The sequence below is a fragment of the Phyllostomus discolor genome, chromosome 7 (genome assembly GCF_004126475.2).
Source record: "Phyllostomus discolor isolate MPI-MPIP mPhyDis1 chromosome 7, mPhyDis1.pri.v3, whole genome shotgun sequence".
NCBI lineage: Eukaryota > Metazoa > Chordata > Mammalia > Chiroptera > Phyllostomidae > Phyllostomus > Phyllostomus discolor.
Window position 1 is genome coordinate 68,317,904 of NC_040909.2, and position 20,463 is coordinate 68,338,366.

At 35.2% G+C, this 20,463-nt stretch overlaps 1 protein-coding gene across 1 annotated transcript; it reads left to right on the plus strand.

Moving 5' to 3' along the window:
- The first annotated feature begins 14,219 nt into the window (after positions 1-14,219).
- On the plus strand, positions 14,220-17,409 carry PPDPFL (pancreatic progenitor cell differentiation and proliferation factor like). The gene is made up of 5 exons (XM_028518924.2): positions 14,220-14,379; positions 14,686-14,798; positions 15,986-16,051; positions 16,155-16,254; positions 17,080-17,409. The coding sequence occupies exons 2-5, from the start codon at positions 14,744-14,746 to the stop codon at positions 17,090-17,092; spliced, it is 234 nt and encodes a 77-aa protein (XP_028374725.1). The 5' UTR covers positions 14,220-14,379; positions 14,686-14,743; the 3' UTR covers positions 17,093-17,409.
- The last annotated feature ends 3,054 nt before the right edge of the window (positions 17,410-20,463 follow it).

Consider the following 20,463-nt stretch of genomic DNA (forward strand, 5'->3'; position numbering starts at 1 on the left):
TTGAAGAAAATGGCTAAAATTGTTCAATAAAGCATGTTAGAAATAAGGATGCTAGACCATGATGGTGACATCAGCTTCTGCTCCTAGCAGTCGAGGATCTAAGGATCTATTTGTGAGTCCAGCAACCTGTACCTCTCACTATAGATGTCAGAGTGATTTTTTATGGTAAGAGTGCAGGCTAGGCTTAATCACAAAACTAGAATACAATGTCTAAAAAGAGAGTTTTATTTCATTCTTATGTAAGAACAGCTTTCCACACCATGTGCTGTGACCACTTACCACAGAAAGTCCAGGCAAGTGGATTGGTCTTTAAGGACATGACCTTGAAGATGAGCCACATACTTATCACATATCATTGTCTCTCACCAATCTTTAACTAGAAGGAAGGCTGAGAAATGTAGCCTCTAGGTGAATGGGCTATGGTCATTGAATAGTAAAAAGAAAAGGAAAGAATAGACCTGGAAGGACTATTAGTAATTTTTACCATGAGGACATATCCTCTAACTACACAGACAGATAAGCTGATCAAGGTTTAGACAGTAAGATCAGTTCCAGTGGGTGCTTTGGATTGGAGGGTTGATGATAGCTGACAGCAGGGTATTCATCAACTTCTGCCTGGGTGTCACCTGGGTAGGTGTTTTTCTGCTTGAGTGTATTATGTTCCTGTCATGTTCTAAGTCTGGTTCTTCTGGGGAGCTCCCCAGAAGTGCAGTAACTCTCAGGACAGTGTGTACAATATTTCATAGTATCAGTTGAAAAGTAGAATTTATTGGGAAAGTCTGTGAACCAGGGATCAGTATAAGAAGGCACTCCAAACCCCAGGCTCCCATTATACACTTACAGTCAAGGTTTTCTGGTGAATATACTGTAGTACTACATTCTTATGGTTTTCTCTTCTTAAAGCGCAATACAACTTTCTCAGTGGAGAACAGACAGTATTTTAGAAGGCAGACCAGATGGCTGCCTACTTTTTAGAGGACTTTAGAAGAATTTTCTAGAAAAAAACAGCAGCCCAGGTCTTGGAAGGTGAGGTTTAGGCAATCTGAGTTTCTTGTGCCATGGGACATTCCATTTGGCTGCACCTCCTCCCAATCACCACTCCAATGATTCATCAACCAGATAACTCCACTTAAGTTCTCAGGATCTCATTGGATGATTTTGTTTCTCAGATCAAGCTCTCTATGTTTCCTATTGATTTTATGAATTGTCTGTCCACTCTTAACAAATTGTTTCTCTGTTTCCAGATGGAATTGGTTTCTGTTGTGTACAACCATGGTAATTGACTAATAAACTAAATGTGACCCAGAGAAATATAAAATTTAAACACACAATTGAATTATTTTGGGACTTAATTGAATCTCAAATAATGCAAGATATTAATATTCCCACTTTATATATTACATGTAGAGGCCTAGAGATGTTCAGTGACTAATTGTTGGTAATTTTCCCTACAACAATTATTTTAAAAAAGTGTTTTAATGCATACTGCCATACATTTCAAAAGTACCTAGTATGCATGTTCATTTGCAAAATTAGCTATCACAGGTGACTATTCTATGTTTAATATGGCATATTTATTGGTCTGGTTATTACTATGTATTTAAAATCCCTGACATCTTGTATTTATAAGTGCAGGTTGAAATTAGATATAGACAGTTTAATATTTCCAGAAGAGTCAGATATTGACCTACTTACACTGCTCAAGTGGCCAGTTGCCTGTGACAGCACAGAGCCATGACAAATGACCTAGAAGCTTAACCATTTTTCTTGCCATGAATTTCCATGCTCTACAAAACAGCAATCTGATATCTATTTACTATGTCATTTAATGTTGATAAAATTAGAAAGAGTAACAGTATCTTACATGTGCTAAAGAGATCACCCATCAGAAAGGTTGTAGTTGACTTTAATTAGTGCTTACTCCTTAAATCTATCTTTCTCTTTTCTATAGGAGATTTCATTTAGGAACACCTTGCAACTTGTCTGAACAGACATGTGAATGATAACTTTATCTTCCATGTTGGTTTGAAGTGTATCATCACAGCTGGGCAGTCACTCTCTTCTCATTATTATCAAAGAAAAATGTTAGCATAACTTAATTCTAGGACAAAAGACTATGAAAACGTGGTTGTAACTAATTTTAACAGATGTTGAAAAACAAACCATGAATCAGAAAAAAAAAACAGGTAAAATTTTTATCTCACTAGATCATAGTTATAACATGGAAATTTGAGCCTGACATTTCAATTATTATCCAAGGATGGAATCATCATTACATACACAGGAGGAACACATTGATTTTATCAAAATTTTAGAACATGTACAATTATGTGTATCAGGTTTCATGCTGAATATATCTAAGGCAAAAATGAATAGGATACACTCTGCCTTTGAGAATTCACATTCTAATGTGTGATAGAAACAAATAACTCAATTAAATGTAAGTACTCTTATAATAGAAAGCATTAAAAAAAAAACCCCTGGATTCAGGTGAGTGCAACCAGGATACCACTAGGAAAGAGGGCAATGGTGTAGTAGTAGATGGGAGTGATGTGGGGTGAGACAGGCAGAGAGCAATAGAAGTTATCACCCATTTAAAATGAACCTGCAAACCCACATTCCAAAATTTATTAAGAAATTCTAATGGTAAGAAAAACAACCAGCAGATAAACAATAGTATTAGAAAGTACATGAGATTAAGATAATTTTATGAAGGCATCTAATCAAGATTTCATAATGACATTGTTAAAGACAGTCAAAGAAGCAAATGAAGGAATACTGGGGGGGGGGCGGAGGGCAAAGGCATGAAAACTCAGTAAGAGGTAAATTGGAAAGATGTAGTAAAAAAACTACTTATAAATACTATAAAAATGATGTCAATGAAATTTTAGAAAATATCAACAGGATAAAATTTCAATTAAAAATACTTCAGCAGAGAAGTAGTAAACTGATCATTTAAAATTAAGTGGATACTTGATAAATTAAAGACTATTTGTATAAAATATTTAAATCTATAAATACATTTGTGCTTGAAACATGAAACCTATAGAGGAAGACACTGATATCTCATTAATAGGAGATCAAGAAATATGGAACAGGAGGAATGATGGGCATGGTGTAGATTAAATTATTGTGCAGCAAATATACCCCTCATGCTTAAAACCATTTATAGTAGTAGTATATGCGCCTACTTCATTAATGTTGGCTCTAGGTATATTATATGTTTGGCAATTGGAATACAGGGAGCTGTGACACTTCCCAGGCTAGACATAAAAGTCAAGTATTTTCAATAACTTCTCTGTGAGTTTCCATCAAGCCATAGGTAAAAAACATGTACTTGGCAGCTGGCTGTTCTCTGAGTAATCAGAGGCACATGAAACTGACCAAAACCAAATTCATGGCCTGGAGCCATATCTAGATCAGCTAAATCTTAACCAATCTATAGACCTGCCCTGGAAGAGCCTCTTCAGATAATCTGCAAATGTGTAAGCACATTTACTGTTTGTATCAACTGATATACGAAATATATGTGATTGTGGGCTAAGATGGCGTTGGAGTAGGAAAGAGCAGATTCGGCTTCCCTCTGCTCAGCGGAGAAAATCCTGACCAAACGATGGAGTAGAAAAGCAAGCAACCAATATACTTCAGCATATGTGAAAATAAGGGACCAAGGATTGTGGCAGAACTGAAAAACTGGACCCTAAGAAGAATGCTGCAACAAAGTAGGGTCCCAGGGACCAGCATGTGGTCCGGGGGGGTTGCAGCCCCAGGCCCAGTGCCTGTTGCTGGGTTTGCCACAGAGTCCTTGGGAGAGAGCTGGGACAACTGCTCCCTCCCCAGCCAAACAAGGTCTGAGCAGCACTGGGAGGAATCCAGGTGCTAGCAAACAAACAAGGGCTGTGAGCACCCTTGGAGGCTGTGGAGGACGGAGGGCCTGGGTCACGCAGCAGGCTCTGATCCCCACAGTCACTGGTCTGGCTGCAGAGTTTGGCTGCGGGAGAAGCCAGGCCACTGTGTGGAGTGGCAGGCTTGAACAGGACGAATTTCTCTAGAGGAAGGAGTGAATAGACAAACACTGTTTGGGGAATTCTCCTAAAGTGATCAATTACTCCAGCTTCCCTGCCACCCAGAGAAGGGCTCGCGCGTGCAGGGAGAGCATCCCTGCACCCCAGTCCACAGCAGTAACCTTGGGGAAAGGCCTGATTCCCACACCCAGGAGGAAAGGCAGAGGAGCCATGTTAGCTTCCCAGGCAGTGCGGGAACCAGTGCCAACACCACTGACAAAGGAAGAAAAGCCATACCAATCACCCCTCAGCCTGCCACAGCCAGCAAGAGCAGAAAAACTGGTTTGGCCACTTTGAAGCCAAGAGACTTTTTAATTTGATTCTATTTTTTAAACAATTCTTAATTTTTAAATTTTTATTGTTTTTATTCTCTTTTGATTTGTTTTTCCTCTCTTTCTGATTTCTTGTTCTATTCCTTCCTCCTTCCTTTCTTCCAATTTTATCTCTTTGTTCCTTCGTCTGCCTTTTCTATTTTTATTTTTTAAAATTTTTTCTAAATACCTACAAGTGAGACAAAACCCTGGATCTGTGAAAAGACCAAAGTTGAACCCAAAGAAGGGGCATCACAACAGCTGGGACAGTGAGACAAATTTCACTCTGCTATTACAGACAACCTGCAAGTTATTGCATATTTGTATTATTATTTTTCCTGTATTCTTACATCTTTTTTAATAGTATTTTTGTATCCCTCTTCTTTTTGTATAGTCTGTTTTGCTAGGCTTGTTATATTGTATGACCTGACAGCTTTCCCCTGATATCTCTTTCCATAGTGTATTGCTAATCTACTGTCCTTTAACTCACCTGTGTCCCATTAGCACATTACTCGAGGTTCTGTACTCCCTATTCTTGTTACCTAGATCTCATAGATTCTGTCATATGATTGTTGCCCTAATATTATTGTAAATAATTGCTGTTCCATGCAATTGTAATTACTTCACAACACCCCTCCCAGATCTTAGCCCATTTCAAAGTTTCCTGAACTCTACTATTGTAGTGGTTAACTCTATTCTCTCACACACTACACCTATTTACTATCCTTTACTCTCACCTCACCTCAGAATCTGACCTCCCACAACCTCCCTGCTTTCTAGATCCAACTCAAAATCCTTCCTTCTCCAACAAGAGTCTTATCTTCTTTCCATCCTTTCTAAAAATCAGCTAGCTGGGTGGAAGATCACAGTCAACACTATACATAGTCAAAGAATCTCCTACCTCTTCTCCACTTGCTGCTACTGTAAATATCATAGAATACTCTGTTGCTGTCTTAAACCATTTTGCCTTCCCCCTCCAACTGATGACAAAAAAGAATAGGTGGAGGTGGTGAACACCAGGATACCCCTGGAAGAGGAAACCCAACAACAAAGGAACCACTAACGAATAACAACAGAAGAAGGTGAAGGAGGGAGTGGTAACCACATAAACCTCAATCCAGGACCTATCTGGAAATACAACTAAACAGTAGAGACAGTACCCAGTAGAAACAACTGAACAAGACCAGTAGAGAATCCTCAAAACCTTTTACACACAGAAGAACCAGCTTCAACAAAATCTGCCCTCACCAGCACAACAAAATACAAGAGGTGGTGGACAGAGTGACCCTCAGGTACCCAGTGGGTGGAAAGGCACCACCAAAGAAAGACCCAACAACAATAAAAACCCAAAGACAAACACAGAGCCAACTTAAATGACAGCCCAACACCAGTGAGCTCAGGAGATCAAGGAAACTGCACCACTGAAACTCACTGGTATTCTACCACAGAAGTTCACACCACAAACCCAGGAAGCCAGAACAGATCAATTTAAGAAGCTGAGGCTAACAAGAAGAGTCTCACAAACAATGGGAAGACAAAGAAACAATCCCCAAATGAAAGGAAAGGAGGAAGCCTCAGAAAGAATGCTAAATGAAATAGAGACAACTCAACTATCAGATATTGAGTTAAAAGCAATGGTTATCAGGAAGCTCAATGAGCTCACAATGAGCTAACAGAAACTACAGGGAAGCTACAATGAGCTCACTGCAAACTATATCAACATGAAAAAGGAAATAGAAACTCTCAACAAGTGCCAAGAGGAAATGAAGAATACAATTTCTGAACTGAAGAACACAGTAGAAGGAATGAAAAGCAGGATTGATGAAGCAGAAGATCGGATCAGTGAGCTAGAGGACAAAGTAGAAAAGAATACCCAGAAAGAGCAATAAAAGGAAAAGAGGCCCAGAAAGAATGAAGAGGGATTAAGAGAAATGCAAGACAATATGAAATGTAATAATATCTGTATAATAGGGATACCAGAAGGAGAAGAAGAAGAGCAAGGGATAGAAAACCTATTTGAAAAAGTAATGATGGAAAACTTCCCTAATTGGATGAGAGAAAAAGTCACACAAACCCAGGAAACACAGAGAGTCCCAATCAAGAGGAACCCAAAGAGGGTCACATCAAGATACATCATAATTAAAATGGCAAAATACCAAGACAAAGAGAGAATCTTAAAAGAAGAAGGGGTGAAACAGGAAGTAACATACAAGGGAACCCCAATAAGGTTAGAAGCTGACTTCTCAATGGAAACACTCCAAGCCAGAAGAGAATGGCAAGAAATACTCCAAGTAATGAGAACCAGAGGTCTGCAACCAAGGCTACTTTACCCAGCAAGGCTGTCAATCAAGATAGAAGGTCAAATAAGAAGCTTTCCGGACAAAAGAAGTCTGAAAGAATACACCTCGACCAAACCAGCTCTGCAAGAGATGCTAAGAAGCCTACTTTAAGGAAAAGAAGGAAAAGACAGAGAGAGAGAGAGAGGAACACAGGTATGAAAATGGCAATGAATAAGTACCTATTAGTAATAACCTTAAACATAAATGGATTAAATGCTCCAATCAAAAGACACAGAATAGCTGAATGGATAAGAAAGCATGGCCCACACATATGTTGCCTACAAGAGACCCACCTCAGGACAAAAGATCTACACAGACTAAAAGTGAAGGGCTGGAAACAAATTTTCCAAGCAAATGGACAGGAAAAAAAGCTGGGGTAGCAATACTCATATCAGACAAAATAGACTTCCAAAAAAAGGGTCATAAAGAGAGACCCAGAAGGTCACTTCATAATATTCAAGTGAAGAATCCACCAAGAAGACATAAACATTGCAAATATATATGCACCCAACATAGGAACACCCAAATACATAAAGAAAATCTTAGAGGACTTTAATAAGGATATTGACAGCAACACAATTATAGTAGGGGATTTTAACACCCTACTGTCAGAAATGGACAGATCTTCCAAACAAAATATCAACAAAGATATTGTGGCATTGAACAATACCCTAGATGAAATGGGCTTAACTAATGTATATAGAGCCCTCCATCCCAAAGAAGCTGCATACACATTCTTTTCAAATGTACATGGAACATTTTCAAAGATAGACCACATTATAGGACACAAAACAAGCCTCAAGAATTTCAAGAAAATTGAAATCATACCAAGGATTTTCTCAGATCACAAGGGACTGAAGCTAGAAACCAACCCCAAGGAAAAAAAACCCAAAACACTCAAAATCATGCATATTAAATAGCATGCTATTAAACAATGAACAGGTCAAGAATGATATTAGGGAAGAAATCAAAAGGTTTCTGGAAACAAATAAAAACGAACTCACAACAACCCAAAACTAATGGGACACAGCCAAGGCAGTCCTGAGAGGGAAGTTCATAGTGATACATGCCCACCTAAAAAAGTTAGAAACATTCCAAACAAACTACCTAACAAGAACTCCAGTACCAACAACACAGACAGCCCAGGGCACACAGAAGGAAGGAAATAACCAAGATCAGAGCAGAATTAAATGACATAGAGACTAAAAGCACAATTCTAAGGATCAATGAATCCAAGAGCTGGTTCTTTGAAAAGAGAAACAAAATTGACAAGCCTTTAAGCAGACTCATCAAGAAAAAAAGAGAGAAGACCCAAATACACACAATCAGAAATGAAAGAGGAGAGATTACAACAGATACCACAGAAATACAAAGGATTGTAAGAAATTACTATGAAGAACTGTATGCCAAGAAATTTGAAAACCTAGTTGAAATGGACAAATTTCTAGAAAGACATAATCTTCCAAAACTCAATGAAAAAGAAGCAGAAAGCCTGAACAGACCAATAACAACAAAAGAAATTGAAACAGTAATCAAAAAACTCCCAACACACAAAAGCCCTGGGCCAGATGGTTTCACAGAAGAATTCTACAAAGCATTTAAGGAAGACCTAGCCCCCATCCTTCACAGACTATTCCAGAAAATCCAAAAAGGTGGAAGACTCCCAAACTCTTTTTATAAGGCCAACATTATCCTAATCCCAAAACCAGATAAAGACACAACAAAGAAAGAAAACTTCAGGCTAATATTGCTGATGAACACTGACGCTAAAATCCTCAAAAAAATACTGGCAAACCACATCCAACAGTACATTAAAAAGATCATACACCATGACCAAGTGGGATTCATTCCAGGGATGCAAGGATGGTATAATATTTGCAAATCAGTAAATGTAATAAATCACATAAACAAAAGCAAAGACAAATCCACATGATCATATCAATAGATGCAGAAAAAACATATGATAAGGTACAGCACCCATTTCTGATAAAAACACTCAGCAAAGTGGGAATAGAGGGGACATTCCCCAACATAATAAAGGCCATATATGAGAGACCTACAGCCAACATCATACTCAATGGGCAAAATTAAAGTCTTTTCCACTAAGATCAGGAACAAGACAAGGCTGTCCACTTTCACCATTTCTATTTAATATAGTATTTCTATATAATATATTGATCACCTCAGTGATCAGACAAGAAAAAGAAATAAAAGGCATCCAAATTGGAAAGGAGGAAACAAAACTGTCACTGTTTGCAGATGACATAATAGTGTGCATAGAAAATCCTATAGACTCCACCAAAAAACTGTTTGACCTAATAAATGAATTTGGTAAAATAGCAGGATACAAAGTCAATATCCAGAAATCAAAGGCATTTCTATACACCAACAATGAAACAGCAGAAGCAAAAATCAAGAAAAAAAAATCCCATTTGAAATAGCAAAAAGGAAAATAAAATATCTAGGAATAAACCTAACCAAAGAGGTAAAAGACCTGTATTTAGAAAACTACATAACACTGAGGAAAGAAACCAAGGAAGACACAAACAAATGCAAACATATACCATGTTCATGGATTGGAAGAATTAATATCATCAAAATGTCCATACTACCCAAAGCAATTTACGCATTCAATGCAATTCCTATTAAAGTACCAATGGCTTATTTCACAGACATAGAACAAACACTTCAAAAACATATATGGAATCATAAACAACCCTGAATAGCTGCTGCAATTTTGAGAAAGAAGAGTAAAGTAGGAGGGATCACAATACCTGACACTAAACTATACTACAAGGCCACTGTATTCAAAACAGCCTGGTACTGGCATAAAAACAGGCACATGGACCAATGGAACAGAACAGAGAGCCCAGAAATAAACCCAAGTCTCTACAGTCAATTAATATTTGACAAAGAAAGCAGCAACATAAAATGGAATAAAAATCTCCTCTTCAACAAATGGTGTTGGGAGAACTGGACAGCTACTTGCAAAAAAAAAATGAAACTCGAGCACCAACTTACACCTTATACAAAAATAAATTCAAGGTGGAAAAAAGCGTTAAATATAAACTGTGACACCATTAAAGTCCTAGAAGAGAACGTACCCAGGAAAATCTCAGATATTTCATGCATAAACTTTTTTACTGACATGTCTCCTAGAGCAAGGGACATAAAGGAAAGAATAAACAAATGGGACCTCATCAAAATTAAAAGCTTTTGCACAGCTAAAGAAAACAGTATCAAAATAAAAAGAGAACCAACTGTATGGGAAAACATATTTGCCAATGATACCTCAGACAAGGGTTTAATCTCCAAAATATATAAAGAACTTACACAACTACAATCTAAGAAGACAAGCAACCTAATTAAAAAATGGGGAAAGGGCTTGAAAAGACACTTCTCCAAGGAGGACATACAGAAGATCCAAAGACACATGAAAAGATGTTCAATATCGCTAGCTATCAGAGAGATGCATATTAAAACCACAATGAGATACCACTTCACACCAGTCAGAATGGCCATCATAAACAAAGCAACAAACAACAAGTGTTGGAGAGGTTGTGGAGAAAAGGGGACCCTAGTGCACTGTTGGTGCGACTATAGACTGGTACAACCATTGTGGAAAATAGTATGAAACTTCCTCAGAAAACTAAAAATGGATCTGCCTTTTGACCCTCCCATTCCACTGCTGGGCCTATATCCTAAGAATACTGAAACACCAATCCAAAAGAACCTATGCATCCCAATGTTCATAGCAGCACAATTTGCAATAGCTAGATGCTGGAAGCAACCAAGATGCCCATCAGTAAATGAATGGATCAGAAAACTATGTTACATTTACACAATGGAATTCTATGCAGCAGAAAGAAAGAAGGAGCTCCTACCCTTTGCAACAGCTTGGATGGAACTGGAAAGCATTATGCTAAGCGAAATACGCCAGGCAGTGAAAGACAAATACCATATGATCTTACCTTTAACAGGAACCTAAGAACAAAACAAAGAAACAAGAAAAATATAACCAAAGACACTGAAATAGAGGACAGACCTACAGTGACCAGAGGGGAGAGAAGAGGGAATTTCAGGGGAGAATGGGTAGGGTTTACAGGAACAAATTTAAAGGACACATGGACAAAAACTAGGGGGAGGGTTGTAATGGGAGGGAAGTGTGGAGGGTTGTGTGGGTGGGGTGGAGTGGGTGTAAAAGGGATTAACCTGTACTGGAACAATGATTAAAATTAAAAAGAAAGAAAAAAAAAGAAATATATGCTTACTGTTTCATTCCCGTTACTGGTGTGTGTGCACATGTGTGTTTATGATCAAGTATTGTGAAAAGATCTGATTAATACATTATAATAGCAACATTTGGAGGAAAAAGAACAGAATTTTTCAAAACAAAACAGAAAATAAACTCTTAGCTTAAATATGCATTCTTAATACAGTACAGAATTAATAAAGTAAATTCTACACTGAGATAAATTCAGCATAACTGCAGAAGGCCCTTTTTAAAAACTTGGTTTATTGCAACATTATTTACAATTGCAAGATATGGAAGCAGCCCGATTGTTCATCGGTAGATGAATGAATAAAACAGCTATGGTACATTTACACAATGGAATACTACTCAGGCATAAAAAGAAGAAAATTTTACCCTTTGCCACAGTATGGGTGGACCTGGAGATCATTATGCTAAGAGAAAAGCCAGTCAGAGAAAGAGAGATAACATATGGTTTCACACATGTGTGGAATCTAATAAAAAATACCAAAACAGAACAAAGAAGCCAAATAGAAGCAGACTCATAGAGAGCAAGATGACAGCTAGGGAGTGGCAGAGGTTAGGGGTGGAGGGATTGATCAAGAAGGAAAAAGTGCTTATGGACATGGACAGTGTGGTGATTGCAGGAGAAGGGGAGTATAAGGGAACTAGATGGTAATGGAAAATATAATTAAAATTAAAAAAATAGCTGTGGCTGGCGTAGCTCAGTGGATTGAGCGCGGGCTGGGAACCAAAGTGTCCCAGGTTCGATTCCCAGCCAGGGTACATTCCTGGGTTGCAGGCCATAACCCCCAGCAACCGCACATTGATGTTTCTCTCTCTCTCTCTCTCTCTCTCTCTCTCTCCCCCTCCCTCCCTTCCCTCTCTAAAAATAAATAAAAATAAATAAAATCTTTAAAAAAATTAAAAAAATAAAATAAAAATAAAAACACGGTTGAGTATCTATGGTAAAAATAAGAATATCCATTTGAATAATAAAAATAAATAAACAAAAGAAAACTACAATATATTTTTCCTAGAAGGAAGGAGAAAGGTCTACACAAGAAGTAAAGAAATGTGGTTATATTGAAATCACAGAATAAGATGGGAGAAAAAGGTTCAAATATATGATTAATTTCAGCAAATGTTAATGCATTAAACCCATATTTTTTAAAAAATATGTGTTTTGTGTAAAATTAGGGAAATAATACAGCTAAAGGGTGCTTATAAGTGGTTTCTAAAATGAAATATAGTCAGTTGAAAACAAAGGCATGCAAAATGAAATAACTTGTGAGCACTTATTAAAAAAGCTGGTGCAGCAAAATTAATATTAATCTATTAGAATCCAGAGCAAAAATAAAGTACTGGTGCTGATAAAAGAAGATAAAAGCAAAGACCTATGGAGAATATATTATAGTCATTATTTTATGCACATAGCTTCAAATATTAAAGATTGATAGAATTAGATGTTGCAATCACACTGCATGGTGTAGAAACTGGTGGGTCAAGCAGTAACATTGGTAAGTGGATAGACTATTTGTTTGACAGAATTAAGTGACACAATCTAATGGACCCATGTAATGATTATATGCAATAAATAAAGAATATTTATTATTCTCAAATGTATAGAAAGCCATTGAGAGGACAGAACTGCTCTGTGTCCTGGAAGCTGGACCTGGGCCAGAACGGAGTTTGCTTTCTGCAAACCCCCTTTCCAGGCTCTCTGATAAGAATGATGATCATTCGGATGTAAATCACCACCACTCTCTTGCCTCCTGGTATGTTCTGGTTCCTGGAGTAGGTTATTGTCTTAATTTGGTCAAGTATGTAATTTTCATATCTGATGACATTCATGTACTAGTACCCATGACTATTCCCTCCGCCTCCACCCATGACCCTTTACTAATTCTTTGGCACCTGCCAAGCTGTATGGGGATCTATTTCATCTTGCAGCCACCTAAGACATGACTTGTAAGTTTTTCTTAATAAACTGTATTACTTACCAGACTATAGTGTCTAGTCTCTTTCTCACAGAGGTAGATTTTTAGCCTTGGGACTTTTCCCTGGTCTGAGGGTACCAGCAACCATTTTAAAAAACTATTTCAAAGAATGAATTAAAATTACACATTCTCTCTTGATGATACAGTACAATTAATGTATAAATCATCAATGAAATGATAGTTTCAAAATATTCTGAAATAAATAAGAATATTCCTCAAGAAAGTACCAGGAAGAAAAATAAAATAAAGACAGAAAATCATGAAATATACAACCAAGAAACAAAAAAAAGGACCAAATAGTTCTTGAACTAATTTAACAGAAAAACTGCTTGCAAAAATAATCAAGAAATAAAGAAAAGGCAAAAATAAATAATGCTAACAACATAAAGGAGCCATAATTAGGTGGAGTAGATGTTTAAAGACAGTCACAATGGCACACTAAAATAAATGCTTTGAATACATTTAAACCTAGCTGACATGAGTAATTTTTTAATAATGCTACATTACCAAAATTGATTTAAGCTGATTGAACCAATAGCCACCAAATAAGTTGAAAGAGCAGTTGAGAATTCCCTCAATGTAAAAAGGAATCACATTTGATGTACAGGTAAACTAAGTCTATGAAGTGGCAGAATCATTTATGTAAGGAATATTACTAAAATTGGAATATAAATTTAGCTTTTGTATCAATATATAATATTGATATAATGTGATAAAGTCACATAAATTTCCCCATATGCATGATTTCCATGTCTTATATTATTCTCACTGGAATTTCTAGCACATTGTCCATCAAGTTCTACAGAATATGTCTCTTCTCATGAAGATTTCAGTGTTTTATGTTCTCCATTGTGCTCTATGACCCTGTGACTCTGTCTTGCATCAGTGTATTTGTGGGTATGCCCAATCCTCCCAGCTGGCCTGCACTGCAGCCTGTCTGTTGTGTCCCATATGGAACCCAACATAGTGTTGTATCCCAGACTGTATGATTATATCCAGTGGTGAGAGGATGTGTGGCTATTGCCTCCTCTGCAGAAAGCAGCAGTCATAACTGTGACCTTGCAGAGGGCAAGTGCAAAACAACATGTGGGCCAAGCCCAACTCTTCAAGCAGCTCCACTTGGCACATTGACATGACCAAGAGCAGAAAGGCAGAGAGCTTCTCCCTGCTGCCACTGACTGGCTATGTGCCCATTGTACCTCTCTTCACTCCAGCTCAGGTTTCAGCTTTCTAAATATAAGGTGTGCTCAGGGGCCCCAGACCACACTCAATGTCGACATGCAGTCTCCTGGCCTATTGGGGCAAAACAGTTTATCCTCAACCACTACAAATTGATTGTGTCAAATTATGTGTCTTTTGAGGAAATTTTAGAATCACCTTTATTTTAGAAGAACAATTAAAGAGAAGAAATAGGTAAGTGACTATATCATGGTTGTGTTAATTTTTTTTCTCTGACCTTTAGGTTTGTTTCAGATGAAATAAATTGTGGGCATTGTTTGTAGTTGAATACACACTCTTTTCCTTGATTTTTTTCAAATAAATACACTCATTGATTGCATTTTTGTTTATTACAGTATACTTGATTATAATTTAGTGTAAACTTTTCATTTCTTTCTATCAGATCTATATTAGATGATATTATATTGCTTTTCAATAAATATTAATATAGAAAAACAAAAAGGAAACTCCCTATTATTAATATTAACCTCTCTTTCCCAGACACTGTTTCTCAGACTGCTCTTCACAGTCTTTCTGGTGCTTGTTTACGGGGAAAGCGATGGCATCAGTACCTTCCATTGGTTGCCTTCTGGCCAAAAATCAGTATTATCGAAGTAAGTCATATTGTTGCCAGTGGTTACTCATGGAGAATATGATCTGAGGTGATGTCTGTAGGATATTAGTAACCTTCATATCGTGTCCTAGTCAGAACTGAAGTTAGAAGACTGACAACTGCTCTCAATAGTGAGAGAAATAGGAATAAAATTCATCAGAGTCCTCTCCAAATTAGTATTATCAAGGAGTCTCATTTCTTCATTTTAATTATGTTATATTGTATCTATGAAACCATTAATACTTATAAATAAGTGAAAATCAGTTCATATTTCACAATTATATTTAATTTCAATACATTGTATTTAATAGGATACCTTAAAAATGAATACTTTTATAAAAATAAAATACTATGTATTTCTGAGAAAAGAAGGCATGGCATGACTATGCTTCAGGGATTTTCTAATTTCCACTTTGCTGCTATGGATAATAGGTTAGCATCTATCCTGCCAGTTTTATTTTTATGCATTTATGAGTATTTATAACTCAACAGAAAACTGTAGCTTCTTAAAGAAAATTTGGAAATTTCATTAAATAAAATAATTATATTAAAACCAAATTATCATTTATTGAAAATATACCAGAAATATGTAAAGAAAACCCTCTTATTTTTAGATGCTTCCAAGTCTGTGTTGGAAACATCTATTAATATTTTTTATAACAAGGTTAAACTATGCTTGTTTACTTAGTGTTATTACATCCCCACATAAGTTATTTTTATATACTGATCTTTTAAAAGGTTTATAGATTTCAAATACAAGTATGATAACACAAGTAAACTTTATATTTTTAAAAATATTTTTTTATTTCTAAATTTGATAGCTTTTGTATGCTATTTAAATATATACATGTAATATCTCTAATGCAATAAAATAATATTTATTATTTACTTCCTAACATTTTAAATTTGACAACATTTATAACATTTTAAATTTTATATCTATATCCATGGAGGGAGAAGATAGGGAATGTCTGTCATGGAAAGGAATATAATATATTAGTAAAAAATTGAAATATGTCTTATTATTCCAGGAGGCATTTAAATTAATTTATTATTTAATTTTTAATTCATAAGTGTATGAGCTAGAAGTAAATAATTTCAAGCCATACTACTTGAAAGTTTAGAGATAAACATATGTATGTGTTTGTTTGTTATGTATTTATTTATTTATTTTTGTTTCTTTTGTAGAGGCCAGTATTTCTTCAGTTAGCTCTGACTCTGTTAATTTCACAGATGAAGACAAATCCCTGCAAGGTATTTAGTCTATTTCTTATCAGTATCACCTTCATTGTCTTTCTTTGCTTTTAAATCTCTCAAATGTGTTCTATAAGGAAGTAATATAGATTTTGTTTGATAGGGTTACCTGAAGTGGCAGAACCCAACTGGTGGTATAAATCCTTCTTTTATTCTGAACCTGTACTTCCAAATGTAATAAGAAAAGATTTGTCTGCTAGTGGGTAAGTTTTAGCCTCTTGAGTGAGGGATATTTCTTACTTAGTGAATGGAAGTTTGCATGTAGTAATTATTAACCAATGAAGATAAAAGTGTTGTTTCCTGAGGATGGTGAAGACTTTGATATAAAGCATATCAATGGGCTGGAGAGGGAGAAAGCGGTGCTCCCCACTCCAGTTAAACATCAGTCAGATCAGAAGCACTTTGTCTTATTCCACTGGAGAGTGATGGAAAAATCATGTGCTGATCTTTACTGTTGTTTAGGGGAGATAGATTGGGGATCAGAGGCAAGGTCTAAAATGTGTTTTTTAAAATTACTTCAAGAAACAATTATATAGTTGCTGTCCCTAATAACCTGAATTAGCCCCACTGTTACTTTTTTAAAGTGCTTTTGTTTTTTAGATAATAGCTGATACTAACACTGATGACCAGTCATTAAATAGAATTAAAAAGTGAATAATGATGGCTGGGGTGGGGGAAAAGACAGAAAAATGTATTTGAACAAAAATAAAATTTAAAAAATGAATAATTATGGAGTTTCTAGGCTCTAATGTAAAAACAAGGTTTTGATTAATTTTCCAATATAATAAATTTAAAATGGAATCAATTAAATATCGATGCTTTTTAAAACCAAAGACAGACAAGTTTTTGAAAAGATGTATTTTTTACTTTTTATCAAGTATATTGATCTGAATTATCTAGGTGTTTTACTTATTTTCTGCTTTGCCTATACTCTAGACAGCCTGACTTTCAGATAAGCATTTCTTAGTTAATAATGTTTGTATTGCAATTCAGTGAACATGATTGTAACAACTGTCTATTTTATACAGCACCAATTGTTGATTGTGACAAAGTGACTCTACCTGCTGAGGTGCCACACATGTGAATAATACCCTCCAGCATGCAGGCTGTTCCAGATGACTCTTCTCCATTGTAAAAAGACAAAAAACCTGCCTGAGATCTCAGCAGCCGCCTTTAAAATTCAGGCATTTTCTTCACTATTAAAATCATTACTATAAGTGTCATCAGCTTCATGGAAAATATTAGAAAAGCATGGTTTTAGAAACATGTGTCCTTGTAAAGTAATGAGTATTCAAATGTAGTAGACTTTTTATTATCCATGTTATATTTTCAAAACAAAGAAAAATAATTTTTTAATTTTCAAAAAATTCATTAGACTCTCTTTATGTTTGTTGAATGATTTATTGCATTATACCTTAAAACCAAAGCATTAACATGAAACAATGGTTTAGAGGTCATTGGATTCAAACATGTAGAAGAGGTACAAAAAATTTTTTTTAAATAATGAACATTGGAAATAGCAAACATACCCATAAGTGCATTACCTGTTAATTACATTACTGCACATTTAACCAACTGGCTATTGTGTAGATTATGAAATTTATAATTTTAACAATATTTCACAACACAGAAAATTAATGGTACAATGTCAAGTGAAAAAAAGTAGGATAATCTATACATGGTATGATATAAGTTGTGTTAAAAAGATATATATGCCTAATATTGAAAGACATTAACAAAATATGAACAGTGGCTATTTTTGGAGATAAAATTATGGGTGGTTTGCATTTTCTCCTTTATATTTTTCTGTATCTTCTCAAATTTTCTAATACTATCAGTTTTTGTGTATAATTAGAAAATAATAAAATGTATTTAAAAAGAGCACTGGAATAAATTTTCTGAATGTGAATAAATCCTACATTAGTTTCAGCATTTCCTACTTTCCTCAATATTGGATAGAGAATATTTAATGAGTTTCAGTATAAAAGTTTCTATATACTGCTTGCAAATATTTTTTAGTGTAAGATGATAAATGTTAAGAAATTAGGGATGATGTACTCCCCAGAGGCACATAAACACTATGGTGTTTTGTGGCTGATGCTACATTAAATATCCTCTAGACTTAGCACACATGATTGTTTATTATCCAGCTGTCTTCTTATCCAACCACATAACTATGATATAATATCAAGACTATTCCCAGCAATGTACACTACTGACCATTTATTATTACCTGTTCTAAATGGGAAATGCATTGCTTCAATTTTGTGACCTTCTTTCACTTTGCAATCAATGAAGGTGACTCAAATATCATGTTAGCCCAGTAGCATATCATTGTTTACATATTATTACCCTTTATGGTTGCTTGAATTTTATAATTTTTATATATGTTAGAGGTCAGTTAAAGTTTTAGATTATATATTTCACTTGACTTTAGTCTAAAATTAAATTACATAAATTGAAGACTGATTTTTCCTAGAGTGAGAGAAAAATATGGTAAAACAAAATGGTAAATTTTGGGATGATTTGTTTTTACTTTCAGATTATCAACAAGTTCCTTTTTACTTAACAGCTTGGTGTATGTGGGAACAGATTGTTTAGGTTATTTGATAAATTTCACAAAAGTGTCAAAATTGTTGCTTTTACATTAGTTTAGAATAGTGTTACTGTTGCTAAAAGTTATTGTTTAAAGTAGTTGGCTTTTACAAAGTCTTTTTAAATCAAATATATTATCATGACCATATATAGTTATTAAGCATATTTAGATTTATGAGAATAATTATATCAATTGATGATAATATAAGGAATCTTCCTGAAATATGTTAATGTGAATTTTTAGAAAATGATTTAAAAATTGAAAGTATGCTATCCCAGAGATTCTACAGAATTAAGATGATAAAAATAAATAAAGAGAACAAAATGATTTCTAGGTAAATTCCAGTTAATCCTCATAAAAATTTCCAATATAATTAACTAATTTAGATTTTTCATTATAGGTTCTTATAGCCCATGTTTCTCCCCTTCCTAACACTTATCATAATTATAATTTTATGTTTGGCTAGCTACTTGTTTTCCCCATTGCACTATAAAATACACAAGGGAAAGGATCACATTTGCTCCATCACCAGTTTTTACCCAGATACAGACACATCAACAAGTATTTGTCAAATGAAGGACAACAGTTCTTGAGCACGAACTGACCCCTCTCTTAAGAAGTGTTACATTTCAGTAAAGAAGAGTAAATACTAAATTAATAAAGAAAATATTTTTCAAATAGTGATAAATACTGTAAAGTAAACAAAACAAGGTATTTTGTTGAAGAGTGGTTGAGATAGGACAGAGGTTAAGGGAAGGCTGCTGTAACTGATGTAGTTAGGAAAGGACTCATTGAGAAGATGACATGGGAACTGAATTCTGAAAGGGGGGGGGCAGCCAATTTAGGGAAAAGTAGGCAGAAAAAAAAAATAACCAGTGCAATTTACCATGCTTTACACAAGTCTGTCCAGTCTCCTGTTACACTGTGGTAAAGTGACAGCCGCTTTGGAAGAATTTGGCATTTTCCACTTGGAGATCAAATTGTCTATAGTGTTTGGTTTGTTTCCACCTAAACCCAGGGGAGAAATGGTGAGGTTTGGGGCTACATACTTTCTTCTAAAGTTCTTCAGGGTGATCTATGAATTGTTCCAAATCACACTGCATAGCAACATGAATGTAAAGTCACTAGTCATGTTAGGAATGTCTTGAGTCATATGGGGCACAGCCTGATGAGTGTTTCTAGTGCTTAAAACATTTTTTTGAAAAAAAATAAGTTTTACCTTATTATTTTCCTCCTACCTTTCACACCAAATGGATAAATACATTTCTATTATTTTAAAGAATTTTTTCTAGTTTCTTTTCAAAAATTGCCTTTTTAGAACTATTGAGTATCAAGGAATAAGAAAAGGAGAGTGCTACACAGTAATGCTTTTTCCTCAATAGTTCACAGAAAGAATGTGGTTCAGTTTCGGTGTCTGAAAATTTTCTCCTCTTAAAGTACAATTATTTGATTTTCCAAAGGTTGAGGGAATGAAAAAAGCGTGATGTGTTTCTAATATGATCCTTCAAACAACTTTTATTTAAAGTTTAAGTACATTTTAACTAAATTTATTCCAAACAAATATGCATTTCATTTATTAAGAAAATGGCTTGCATTTTTGTTATAGCTTCATCTAAATAGATGGGATATAAAAGTTTTGCTTCATTTTAAATTAGACATATTAAAATGTATTTGCTTCCTTCAAAAAATATTACATTTTGTACTATAGTAATTGTTTAACTGAAGTTGAATCAAGCAATCTGCCTACTGGAATGTGAATTTCATAGATATTTCATCCTTTTTACATCTCTAGCAGAGGTTTTCAAATCAGTGAATG

What these genes read in the sequence shown, in the direction of transcription:
- PPDPFL (XM_028518924.2), top strand. Translation starts at nt 14,744, where the DNA reads ATGGCATCAGTACCTTCCATTGGTTGCCTTCTGGCCAAAAATCAGTAT. An exon ending in CAAAAATCAGTATTATCGAA is followed by an intron (nt 14,799 to 15,985) that starts GTAAGTCATATT and finishes TTTCTTTTGTAG; the next exon opens with AGGCCAGTATTTCTTCAGTT. An exon ending in TGAAGACAAATCCCTGCAAG is followed by an intron (nt 16,052 to 16,154) that starts GTATTTAGTCTA and finishes TTTGTTTGATAG; the next exon opens with GGTTACCTGAAGTGGCAGAA.